The sequence below is a fragment of the Leptopilina heterotoma genome, unplaced genomic scaffold (genome assembly GCF_015476425.1).
Source record: "Leptopilina heterotoma isolate Lh14 unplaced genomic scaffold, ASM1547642v1 Lhet_307, whole genome shotgun sequence".
Taxonomy (NCBI): domain Eukaryota; kingdom Metazoa; phylum Arthropoda; class Insecta; order Hymenoptera; family Figitidae; genus Leptopilina; species Leptopilina heterotoma.
In genome coordinates, this window is record NW_025111010.1 from 323,905 (window position 1) to 337,876 (window position 13,972).

At 32.4% G+C, this 13,972-nt stretch overlaps 1 protein-coding gene across 4 annotated transcripts in view; it reads left to right on the plus strand.

The window, feature by feature from the left end:
• LOC122504633 (rho guanine nucleotide exchange factor 12) overlaps positions 1–13,972 on the plus strand; it is a 183,839-nt gene that overhangs the window by 160,950 nt on the left and 8,917 nt on the right. For all 4 annotated transcript variants that reach the window (XM_043615817.1, XM_043615820.1, XM_043615819.1 and 1 more), the window contains 2 exons: positions 5,282–5,538; positions 7,238–8,539. In XM_043615817.1, the coding sequence (XP_043471752.1) occupies positions 5,282–5,538; positions 7,238–8,539 (1,559 nt within the window). The remainder of the gene's footprint in view (positions 1–5,281; positions 5,539–7,237; positions 8,540–13,972) is intronic.

Sequence of the window (13,972 nt, forward strand, 5' to 3'; positions counted from 1 at the left end):
CTTTAGGATTTTATCATTAAAAAAATACATAATAATTATTTGACTAGAAAATTTAACATTTTTTCGAATATGGGCTTTATATCAGAAGCCGTAGATATAGATAATTTAATAAAGAAAGAAAAAAAAATTATTATTATTGTCTAAAAAAGGAATCTACCCTTTTGACAAGACATGTATATCTATTGCAGGAATGTACTTATTTTTTTGTTTTTTTTCCTTCGGCAGACAATCGATAGGACTCGAATCAATACCGCAAGCATCACCGTCTCAGCTTCCAGACCATTATATTATAAACGCGGGCGTGAATGAAAACGCAGACAGCTAAATAGAAATGCAACGAACCATGAAAGCAAGTCGGTTATAGTTGTCGTCGTCGTCGCATACACGTGGAGTGAACTACATAATTATTATAGATATAGATATATAGCAATCTATATAGGTGCAGAGGGTTGATTAAAGTGATGAAGGAGCGGCAATGGATGAAGCTTAACCCGATTCTTGTCAATGAGACCAAAGTTTTTTCAATTCAATTCACGAAGAAATCGTTTGATTTTGAGAGTAGATAGACGAGAAAGTGATTTAAACTTTTGTGGCGCGAGAGGAAATTGAGATTTTCAAGAGCAACTTGTTAGTTTATCTTTTCATTTTTTTCCCTTTGCTTCCTGTTCATTTTTCGAGAAGCAAAAAAGAAAAGTAAATTAAACAACCAAGTCGATTTAAATTCAAAAAGTAGATTTAAATCTAATTCAAAGACTGATTAATTTTTGTCCTTTTGAATATTTTTCACGAATGCGAATCATGAATTTCAAATTCGAAATTGAATCAGACGCGAATTGTAAATTGGAATTAATTTCAAATGCTAATTGATAATTAGCAATTAAATTAATCGCTTTGTTCGAATGTGGAAAATTTTCCTAATCAAAATTAATATTCCTGGTGAGTTTGGAGAATTCTATTCTAATTTCTGGTAGTAATATAGGAATTATTGTCAAATTTCGTCTACTGAAATATTTTTTCACCTTCTATTTTCTAAAATTAAAATAAAAATTAAATTGACAATTAGTTTGTTTCTTCTATTTTTTTAATAGAAAAAAATTTCGCAATGAAATTGAAATGATTGAAATTGGTGCCTTTGAATATTTCTTAACCTTGCTCTCTATTTTTTTAAACTTATTTTTCTCTGACACTATTACAGAGATTGGAAATGTCAATTCTCATGTACTATCCCACTTTAATTTTGTCAGGTAACCTTTGTATTTTTTCCCGAAGGCTCAATATTCTCGATTTTACATTGACCTATTGTTCTATAGTATTCAAAACCGATTAAAAAAATATATTTCACGAATAGAAAAATAATTAACGTTTTGTTCGCCTTAAATGTCCATATATTGCAAAAGAATAAATTGAAGGTCAACTATTTTTAGAAGCAAGGATAAAAAACTAATTTATTCCAAATCCATTCGATTTTGCCCAAATTTCATTTTTTTCTTCGCTTTATTTTATTCAGAATCATTTTCTTCTTTATTTCTTTTGATAAATTAAACGTTTGTTTTGTATTATTGATATTTAATAAATAAATTTTCATTTTAATGAAAAATATTTTACCTTTATGAAGTTTAAAAATTATACCTATTTTTATTTTATTTTCAAATTATTTATTTACTGGCAGAAGTTACGCACGAAACGTGGTATTTGGTTTATTTTACAAAATTTTTTATTTTCAAATATCAAACTTCAATTTTTAAATAATTTCAGATTCAAAATTTTAAAACTTAACCTTTTAATTAATTAATTATTATTATTATTTATTTTCTATAATATTAATAACATTCTTAGAAACAATTCAATGACTTTCAAAAATGTTAATAAAATTCTATGAACGAATTCGATTATTTCCATAAATAATACAATTTTTTTCAGAAATTCAATTTTTAATAGAACTTTAATAAAATTTGTAGAAAGAATTCAATTTATTATTATTAATAAATTTTTATAAAACTCTTTATATAAATTCAATTATTTTCAAAAATGTTAATAACATTATACATAAGAAATTAATTTATTATTATCAATACAATTTCGATTAAATTCGTTGAAACAATTTTCAAGAATTTAATGATTTTCATAAATATCATAAATTCTTCGCAAAAATTCAATTATTTTCAGTACAATTTTAATAACATTACTCGAAAGTATTCAATTATTTTGAAAAATTTTAATAAAATCCTTCACATAAATTCAATTATTTTCAAAATTTTTTTATAAAATTCTTTTCCAAAAATTCAAGTACATTCAAACAATTTTACTAAATTTCAATTATATGGAAATTTTTTAATTATGTACGTATAAATGAAAAATTTTTCGTCTTTTAAAAATATTTTTAAAAAAGTAATATTAAGAATTATTAATTTCAATTTTTTCAAAATCAATTATTTAAAATTTTTTTATAAAATCCGGTCCATGAATTCAATTATTTTTATAAGCTATAAAATTTTTCAGAGGAATTCAATTAATTTCAATACAGGTTTTATTGAATTTCTGGAAAGAATTTAATTATTTTCAAAAATTTGAATAAAAGCCTATGCAAGAATGAAATTATTTTAAATAGAAAATTATAGAAAGTTTCAAAAATTAAAAAAAGTACCATAAAAATTGTTATAAAAAGGTATCAAAAATATTATCTTTTAAAATAAAGAAAAATACACATATTAATTCAAAATTATGGAAAATAAATTATTTTTAAAACCTTTTTTTTCAATAATGTTATAACAAAACTTATTATCTAAATTTGATTTAGTAAAGATTTAAAATAATTAAAAAAAGGTGATAAGAATTTTCTAAAAATTAGTTTACATATATAGAAGAAGACATTAAAATAAATGAAATACAGTTTTTTGCTTCTTTGTAACCGAACATTTAAAAATGTTTTTTACTTTTTTTAAAATGTTTTGAACTTTAAAATAATTATTGTATTGAAAATCATAAAATTTTCTAAAAATAATTGAATTCTTTCGAGAGATTTTATTAAAATTGTATTGAAAATAATAATTGATTTGTCGCAAAGAATTTTATTTTATTTTTTTTTTAAGAATTTATTTGAATCTTTCGAAATAATAAAGTTTTTTTAAAATAAGTTTTATTGAAAATTTTGAAAATTGAATTTTTGAAGTAATTGAATTTTATGAGAATTTGATTTAAGTTCTTAAAATAATTGTGGTTATTAATAATCGTAATTAATAATTTCATTATTAAATTGTATCACAATATTATTGAGAGAAAATTTAATTCTTTTAAACAATTCTATTAAAGTTTCTGTAAATATTAGATTTGAAGAATTTCTTTAAATATCTTGAAAATGCTGTATTTTTTAAAAATAAATTTAATTAAAAATTTTGAAAATAATTGAAATTTACAATGAATTTTTTGGATACTTTTGAGAATAAGTTAATGTTTCAGAAAAATTTTCATACAATTTTTAAAAATAATTAACTGTTTTGAAGAATTTTATCAAAATTTTAGGAAATAATTTAATGCTTTCGAAAAATTTTATTAAAATTGTTTTAAAATCATTGAATCCTTTTGTGAAATTTTATTAAAATTGTTTTGAAAATAATTGAATAATTTCTGTGATGAATTTTTACTATTACCAAAAGTAATTGTATTCTTCTAAAGAATTTGCTTAGAATGTTAAATTAATTATACAAATTAAACTATGATTTTTTATTTAAAACAATTTTGTTTAATTACTTTTATTATTATTTTAATCTTGAAAACATTAAATTATAATTTTATTAATTTAAAAATTCTAAACATTTAAAATGAGAAAGTATTAAAAAAAATTGGAAAACGAAAAGCAAACGATAATTATGAATATAGTAGATTTATTAATTTAGCAATTAAATAGACTTTGAATAAAAGTAATATTACTTGATATATAATTATTATTTTGTTATTTCAATTAAAAGGAGCTGTGAAAATAAATCTCAACCGTGGAGGAACAAATAGTGACACTGACATATAGAATTTTTGTTTGACGACAAGTGTTTAATAAAACAAGAACACGAGTGAAACCAATGAACTCTTAGAAAAATAATAATAAAAGAAAGCCCTAATGGCAAGTGCGTGTTGAGTTGACTCTAGAAACCCACTGAGTTTATAAGGGTAATGTTGAAAGGAATGAGGCAACAAAGTCTTTCACGATTCGGTCGTTCTAACACTGAAGACACCATTAACACATCCATTACTCACACACAGTCATTTGAACAATCGAACGGTATTGTTAAAAAGTGTCTTCAAGCTAGAGAACATTTTCATGAATCAACTAATATTAAATCGCCCGCGAATTTGACAGTAACAGATCGACGTACCAGATCTGAAAGGTATTCTCATTTTTGATTCAATTATTTGAATCAAAAATTTAACAAAAAATTGAAAAAATGCTTTTATTTCGTCTTTTATTATTTTATGTATTTTGTGACGTAAAAGACGATTCCGCTTTATCATTATATTTCTTGTTTTAGTAAACTTTATTTAGTAATTATTCGTTTTCTACTGGTATAAATTAATTTTGTGACGATTCACAAAGGAATATTTCCTAGATTGAGAAATTTGATTTTTCAGTGATTTAAATTTCATGAGACCAAAAATAAACTATTTATTGTGAACAGCGATAATTATAATTTTTCATTAGTAACTTTTATATTTATTTACAATTATTAAGATGATGAAAAAAATCGATCACTCCGAGTCAGGAGTGATTTCTGACTCGGAGTGATCGATTTTTTTCATCATCTTAATATTTTATCGACCGAGTGATAGCATCATTACTATATATATTTATTTACAATTGTTTATTTACACAAAATGCAAAATAGTATTAATAAAACAATTATGTAAATAAAGTTTAAAGTTTTCCACTTTGTTCGATTGCAATTTTAATCAATAAAACTAAACTAATTTAAATTAAAATAGATTAAAACTTGGACTAAGTAAATTTTGAATTGATGAAAATTGTTCTTGTAAATCTTGGATCAATTCAACTAATTCTACAGTGCCTAAATTAATGTTCAGAAATACAATTGAAGAAAAATTCTTAAATTCACTGAATTTTTATATAACAGAAAAACGAATAAATGATTTTTGTGAAATTTTCATTCAAAAGTTTCCTGTTTTTATTCCTTTGTTTTTTCACCAAGAATTTATTGTGACGTTGTTGAATTTGAATGTTAATTTTCGATTTTCTGAGTGGAATTGAAATAAAAATGGTTTAATTCGACTTTAGTGATTGTGACACAACTGGAGCTTTTCCTGGAAATTCAGCGGGTAGTTCATCTAATAGTAGTTTATCAACGAGAAGCTTAGACAGTCCAAGCACAAGTCTGGAACAGGTTCCCACGACCTCGGCATCAAATACATCGACTTCCTGGGACAGCGATGTTGACGTCGAGCCAGATCCTCCAGACTGGAGTCATGGAGTTGCCGAGGAAGTACTGGCACGTCTTAGCAATTCAGAAAAGAAGAGGCAAGAAGTTATTAATGGTGAGATTTACACATTTTTTCTAATTCGTCTTTTGAATCTAAGTTTCTTTTTAACGTATTCTGAATCTAAGTTTTTCTTACATATATCGATATAAAATCTTCAAACCTCGGATAATTATGATTTTTTAGGACATTTTTTCGACTATTTTCCAAAAAGGTGATTTTTTCAACTTATTTTTAAAAAATGCGATTTCTCCGACTTTTCTTCTAAATATGCAACAAAATTATACTTTTTTGGTATAAAATGCTACTAATTTCGATGTTTACTGTGTGAAAAATAACTATGGTCAAATCTATAAAAAATTATTTTTGATTAATTTTTTTAAGCTAATTAAATTTTTGAAATACATAATTGAAAACAATTTAAATTATTTAAATTTAGTAAAATTTTATTGATAGGTAATAAATAATCTATTTTTAAAAGTATTCCATTAAATTTTGAAAAATCGAATTTTGAAGAATGTCAATTGCAAATTTAGAAAATAATTGAATTCTCAAAAATTTTAATCAAAAATCTTCAAATAGAAATTTGAAAAATAAAATTAATAAAAAGTAGCTTCCAAAAATTAAATTATAAAATATTTTTTAAAAAATTAATTCTTAGAATCTTATCATCATCATAATTTTTTGAAATCACATTATTTTCAATATTTTCGAATATTCAAATATCTCCAATAAATAATTAAGTACATTAAACTATTTTCGAAAAATTATTACATTCAAATATTAAAAAAAAACTAATTCTTACAATTTAAATTGTTTTATCATAATTTTTAAAATTCAATTATCTTCAAAAAAATGAATTAAAATTATTTAAAAAATTCGTTTTTAGATTTATCATTAAAATTTTTGAAGAATAATGTATTTTCATATTTGTATTAAAAATTCTTTTAAAAAAGTTCAATTATTTTTATAAAGAATTTTAATAAATTTCAATTATTTGGAACTTTTTCAATTATATTCATATAATTGAAAAATAGTTTATACTTGAAAAATTATTTGTAATTTTATATTTGTCATTGAGTAATTTGAGAATAAAAATTAATGAAAATTAGCATCAAGAAATGATATTAATTTTTTTAATTAAACAGTTATTAGAATCATTTCATTGTAATTTTTTAACATTCAATTCTATTTTCAATATTTTCAATTACTATTTCTGAAAATTCAAATATCCACAAAAAATAATTATATTAAAATTTTTTTATAATCTAATTTTTTATAATTATTATTACAATTTTGGACATATACTTTTAAGTAATTCAATTATTTACAAAAACTTACATTACAATATTTTTAAAAAATTTATTCTTAGATTTTTTAACACAATTTTGTAAAATTTAATTATCTTAAAATTTGGAAGTTGTAATTTTGTAATTGCAGTTGTAATTTTTAGAAATGATTAAATTTTTGAAGATTTGAAATTTTTTAGATTTTAATTCCTGTGGAAAAATAAAAATCAAGTATATTTAAATATGAAAGTTTTGAATAATTTAATTTAGAAATCAGTGAAAGGTCAGGAAAATAAAAAATGGAATTTTTGTTTTTTTTTAATAAAGTTAACGACTTCATCGACTTATTTATGGAAAAATCGTCGAAAACGATTTTTTAGCTTTAAAGTCGATTCGAAGTCTGAATCTTATAAATCTTTGTTCATAGAAGTTGAAGAAATAATAAAACTAACATTGTAATTTTTCAGAATTATTCCACACGGAACGATCACACGTGCGAGCGTTGAAAGTTCTATCGCAAGTCTTCCATAAACCACTATTGGAATCGCAAGTACTTCCCGTAGACCAAATACATCTACTGTTTTCGAATTTAGATGAAATGGTGACAATTCATTCAAGTTTCAATCAGGCAATGAAACGAAAGAAAAAGGAGAATCCCTGCGTTGAGGACGTGGGTGAATTACTACTGGAAATGTTTGATGGCGAAGCAGGCGATGCTTTTGAATGCGCCGCGTCAATTTACTGCGCCAAACAACAAGTTGCACTCGATGCACTTCGCGATCGACGTCGCAAGGATCCAAAACTCAATAGTTTTCTGAACGAAGTGGAGGCAAATCCACTATGTCGAAGACTACAACTCAAGGATCAAATTCTCACTGGTATGCTCAGGTTAACCAAATATCCTCTTCTATTTGAGAATCTAACCAAATATACACCCGAGACTAATGAAAAGGAAAGGAGTGCAATTAATCGCAGTCTCGAGCGTAGCAAAGAAATACTTAGTCGCGTTAATCAATCGGTTAAAGAATACGAGGACTATCAGAGACTCGCTGAAATTCAACGCACCATTGACAAATCGGCATTCGAGAAGTGCACCGACAATCCAACAGTGCAAGAATTCAAAAATCTCGATTTCACAAAAAGACGACTCATTTTCGAGGGACCATTGCAATGGAGAATTGTCAATCGAGCGAAACTTGTTGATCTACATGTGGTTCTACTCGACGATATTATTGTCCTTTTGCAGAGGCAGGATGAGAAGTATCTATTGAAATTAGTCAACAGTCAGCCGAGTACGGTTCTGAGTCCAATTGTTAAGATTTCGACAGTCCTCGTTAGGCACAATGCAGTCGATCACAATTCTATTTATCTTGTGAATACATCGCAGAATGGAGCGCAAATTTATGAACTAGTCGCATCGTCGCAGGCTGAACGAAAATTGTGGTTTAAACACATTTCCGATACTGTGGAAGCTTACAAGACGAAGGATAGGGAAGGTAGAAGACCGACACCATCGGCAACGATAGCGCAGGAAATAACTCCTCTCTCGGAGGAACCATCTGCACCGGAAACTGAGGTGATTGGCGAGAAATTGGATCACGAGAAGGAGTCGAAGGAATCGATTGAAGAGGCGACGTCAACGACAACAGCAACGGCGACGACGACGACGACGACGCGTGCAAAGGAAGAAGAGGAAACGCCGGATGCGCCTGAAATTCCCGAAGCGAGTGAGAAAGCACAACAGCCGAAAACTGAAGTACACGCACCAGGTTCGTTGCAATTACTTCCTTTCGGAATTGAATTAATTTCAATATAATTTTAATAAAATTTCTTGTCAGAATTCAATTATTTTTAATAATGTCAATAAGATTTCTTAACAGAATTAAATTATTTTTAAAAATGTTGATAAAATTCTTTAGAAAAATTCAAGTAGGTAATTTCAGTTCAATTTAAAATTAAAAAATTCTATGCAAGAATTAAATTATTTTAGATTCGAAATCATAAAAATTAAACAAATTAGGATGACATTTTCGGTTAAGAAAAGTTTTATCTTTTAAAATAAGAAAATCAACTTATTAACGCAAAATTATGGAAAATAACATAATTTATAAATTATGAAAACTTATTTTCTGAATAAGTAAAATAATAATAAATTTAAATCTAAATAAGTTTGAGTCTAAACAATTAACATTGAATTTATTTTAATTAATTTATTCTTAAAAAACTTTTATATTATCATTATTATTATTATTATTATTATTTTTTTTTTTGCTTAGGGAATTTTGGGAAATCTGCCCACAGACACCTTGGATTCCGCACTCCAAGGTTATGTGGGGTTGGTATGATAAAACAAAAGGAAATACAAAAAAAAGAAAAATAAATCTATAAAAAATTAAATTTAATACACTGGCGACCTACTACCAGCCCGACCCACTAAAACCCGCAACCCTTCTTCTGGAGCCCCCCACCCTCCCTCGGAACTGTTGTAAGACTTTAGCCCTCGAGGGTGGCGCTCCAACTCTGTCGCCAATGCGACCTTCTGCCCCTCTCTGCGGTCATCCTGCGTTAATAGTTAAAAATTTAAAACTATTTCACAATAAAGCGGAATTAACAGCACAACAATAATTAAAAATAACAAATGTGTAATTAAGTGTAAAAATTAAGAAGATAAAATTATAAACGGATATATAAAAAAAAGAAAAAACAAACGCGCATAAAAAATTGAAAACATAAAACTGTACAAAGATGAATAAAAAAAACACAAACAATTAAAAAATGTATAAGGACAAATAAATCACAAAATAAATTAATAAAAAACAAACGAACAAAATTAAAAGCTGTTTAAATTACGCTTTTTGGCGGCCGTCGAGATCCTTCCTCGACATAACCGAGATTATGAAGTTCTCGACTTGCCGCCAATTCTCTTCCGACTGGGTCATCAGCGATACCATGTTCTCCGGTGTAACTTGACTGTTTACACCTTCGAACATGGCCCGACTCTCCAAGTCCCATTTCTTGCATGAAAAGAGGGTGTACTCCGCGTTGTCCTCAGGAAACTAGCAATACGCACACACCTCGTTCTCGCGTAATTTAAAGCGACACAGGTACGAGTTAAAACACCCGTGACCTGTGAACGCCTGAGTCAAGTAATAGGAAACCTGACCGTGTTTCCTATTTATCCAGGTGGCGAGTGCCGGGATAAGGCGATAAGTCCATCGACCTTTCTCCTCACCATCCCATCTTTCTTGCCATCTTTCTATGAGCCTGTGCCTCGCTTCTTTGCGGATCAGGCCCTTGCTTGGTCTTAATTCCTCATCCAAGGAACTTCTTTCTTTAGAAAAGAGAAACATTTCTTCCCTTTCCCTCGCCAAAAGATCTGCTGGCGGGACACTTGCAAGGACCTGCACAGCACTCGTAGATACCGTCTTATATGCAGAGATGATACGTGTTGTTATCGATCTCTGCGCCGACAGTACCTTTTCACAGATGGTCACACATCTTTTATTCCTCAGGGATGGGGCCCACGCTGGTGCTGCATAGAGCATTTTAGCATGGGCGACACTCGCCACCAGTCTCCGTTTTTGTTCACGGAGTCCGCCTACATTTGGCATTAACCGTGAAAGATTAGCCGCACACTCGATCGCCTTATTTGACGCCGTAGCCATGTGGTGGTGGAAGTTTAACCTTCCATCCAACTCCACACCAAGGTATTTAATTTGTTTACTCCACTTGACCTCGAATCCGTCTATCACGATTCGTGGGAGCTCATAACCACGTCTGTCTGTGACCAGCAGTGCCTCGGTCTTTTCCAGGGCCATTTCAAGACCTCTGGTATCCAGCCAGCTTTTTGCTAGTCGCAGACATTCGTTCACCAATGTCTCAAGAGCCTCCTCACTTTCGGCAGTGCACACGAACAACGCGTCGTTCGCAAAGCCGATGATCACCGCACCTTCGGGTAGATCCATTCGCAGAAAATCATCGTAAGATACATTCCATACAAATGGACCCACCCTCGAGCCTTGAGGAGCCCCACGCTGCATCTCTTCCTTGAGAGTGCAGGTGTCTCACTCATATATAACCCTCCTGTCGCTAAGATAATTATCCATTATCCGCAACAAGTAGGGCGGCATGTTTTTCTTTTCCATCGACTCGATGAGATCTTTCCATCTTGCGGAATTAAACGCTTTGCGTATGTCAATTGCTACCAACGCGCAGAAGCTCTTCTTTTTTCCGGGTCCCAACTTGTTTTTTCCTGCTTTGGCTATGTCCACAACTGCCTGGATGGCATCAACTGTGGACTTGCCTCTACGGAAACCAAATTGGTGATCCGATAGACTATTCTCTCCGGTCAAGTGGCTTTGCATTCTCTGCAGAACCATATCCTCTAGAAGTTTACCCATCGTATCTAGCAGGCATATAGGCCTGTATGATAAGACTTTATCTAGAGGTTTTTCACCTTTCCTCAGGAGGACTAACCTCTGTCGCTTCCAGTCGCGGAAGAACTCTCCTCTCTCAAGGCAAAGATTGCAGCATCGAAGCAGAATCTGGGGTGAAGTGTCGACTACCAACTTTAGGATCTCGTTACTTATCCCATCGATTCCAGGCGCCTTGCCTGTTTTCAATCTTTTGCCTGCTTTTTGCAGTTCACTAAGTGTGAAGAGTTCTTCCTCTTCGACTTTGCAAAAACTTCAGTCGCTTCTAAGGTATGGCTCTGCAGGAGGAAACAAAGAGCTTATTATCTTTCTGACCCAATCGGGATTGTCCAGGTCGGGGGTCTTTTGCCTCGTCACTAATTTCTTAGTCACGATTTTAAAAGCCAGACCCCATGGGTCCTTATCGACTTCCTCGATTAGGTCCTTCCAGCTACGGCGTCGCGATCTGCGGATCTCTTTTTTGAGGCCCTTTTTCGCCTCCTTGAAAGCCTCTTTTAGCAAGGGATCTCCCTTAGATCGGGTATATGTCCTTCTTGCTTTGAGGCATTCCTTTCTCAAGGAGGCCAGCTTCTCTGACCACCAGTGCAAGGATTTTTTCCTTGGAAAGGCGCCTTTGCGACGTGGCATCGACGCATTGCAAGCGGTGACGATTATATCTCGCACCGCTCGCACCTCTCCATTTAGACTTTTCGGCCTCCTCACCCAACCAGAATCCTCAATTAAGATAGATTCTTCTAGGGAGCGGCTGAACTTCTCCTTGTCGAGTTTCTTAATGTTTCATGAGGAGGTTTTGCGACTAGGAGCTTCCTGTCTTTTTCCTCCTCGTGTGTCTCCCATTGAGACTGAGAACTCAATGTACTGGTGGTCACTTGCTGTATATTCCTCAGAGACCCGCCAGTCGCTTATGCGGCTAAATATATTAGATGATGCGATCGTTAGATCTATAATCGATCCGATTGCACCTCGTCTAAACGTCCATGTTTTTCCCCGGTTTACAACTAATAAATCGTTCTTGGAGATCATTTCTCCAATCAGAATTCCTCTCTTGTCGAGCCTCGTCTCACCCTACTCTGGCGACTTTGCATTAAAATCGCCAGTGATGACATCCAGCTTGGATTCTATGAGGCTCGATTCTAGGTCTTCTATATTGGCTTCGAAGGTGGTCAGCGGGTCGTTGGGTGAGAAGTAGCAGCTATACATACGTATATTAGCCACCTCTATCCACACAAACCCGCTGCTTGTCTCCAAGAACTTGTCAACCCGCAATTCTGGGTTGCACAGCTTGATGGCGGCTCTCTTCGCCTTATCCTGATACCAAGGTGCGAGGTCGCTTCCTTGATGCTGCTCACTGCAGAACAGGATATCGACCTCATTTTCCCTAGCTGTTTGCATCAGGAGCACCTGTGCATCCTTACTTGTATGCAGGTTGACTTGAAGGAGCTTTAAGGATTTGCCCTTTTAAGTTTCTCCAGTTCCTCCTTGTAAACCGGGCAGGAAATTCTTCCAGGGATATGGTTGACTTCCGTTTTTCCCAAATCTGTACACGTAATGCACTTTGGCTTGTCGCCAGTACAACTCTTGGCGAAATGTCCCGCTTCGCCGCATCTCCGACAGTTTTTTGTTCTGTCGGGGCCCTTGCAAATTCGGGTCACGTGTCCATAGGCCAGGCACTTTTGACATCTTGTCACTTCTAAGTGCGTTCGGATGGATGCGTTTATTCAACCAATACGCACTTTGAAAGTTACTTTGAAAGTTACTTTGAAGTTTCACCCCCCTTTTTGACCACAACAAGAACCTCCTTTTTAAGAGTTCTCCTAATTTTCACAATCTCGGTGCCAGTTTCCTCTGGCTTTACCGAAGTTGTTGCCAGTTTTATAAGATCATAGTAGGTCTCTGGATTCCGGGCCGAAATTTTTATTGCCTCCGTGGTTCTAATTTTGGGGGGCGCTTCTGAAGTCTCTCCCTCTCTTCTGCTTTCTTCAAGGCCTTTCTCTTACGGGCATCCCGTTTCCTATTGGAGACGGTTTCGAAGTCATTTTCGTTTTCGGGCTTATTTTCCACAGTTGCCTCCGAATAAGAAGCAACCTTGGCCGAAGCAGCCTTACTCACCTCCGTCTCCATAACAGTAGGGTTTGGCTTGGTCTCCTTGCTCTTAACCCTCTTACCCTTGGGAGTGGTCACAGTAGAATCAGTCTCCGGACCTTCATACTCTCTAGGGCGCTTCCTTGGGTCGATGGGCTTGCTCTCGCTAGATGTGGCGTGCGACATCGATCTAGGAGTTTCAGGATTTGACTTTGGTTTGCTTGGGCTAATGAAGGGCCTAGGTATAAAACGCAGGTTACTGCGAAGCACCTCGTGCACCTTCTCCAATTCCACCATTCCATCCTGAACATCCTTGCTAATGTTTCTTTGTTTCTTGCAAGCACGCCACATGCTTTCAAGTATTTTAGGGATCAGATCGACCTGCTCTAAAACATTATTTTCGAATCTGCTAAGTCCCTTATCCTCGGAATGTTTGCTTTGGCTCCCCCCAAAATCCTTCGAGCCGTCTTCACCGACTACCGGGGCTTCAACCCGATCAGAATCGGTGGTGGGATTACCCTCTACAGAGGTACCCACTTGGAGTAATTTATTTGATTCTTTATCCATTTCATTTTTTTTATTCTTTGCCCCGTATCGAGGGAACGATCGAGCCTAAACAGGGTACTACCATCTGGCCAAGATGGACCCTGAACCGCCTTCGTTAGTTACATAGACGTTATAGCATTG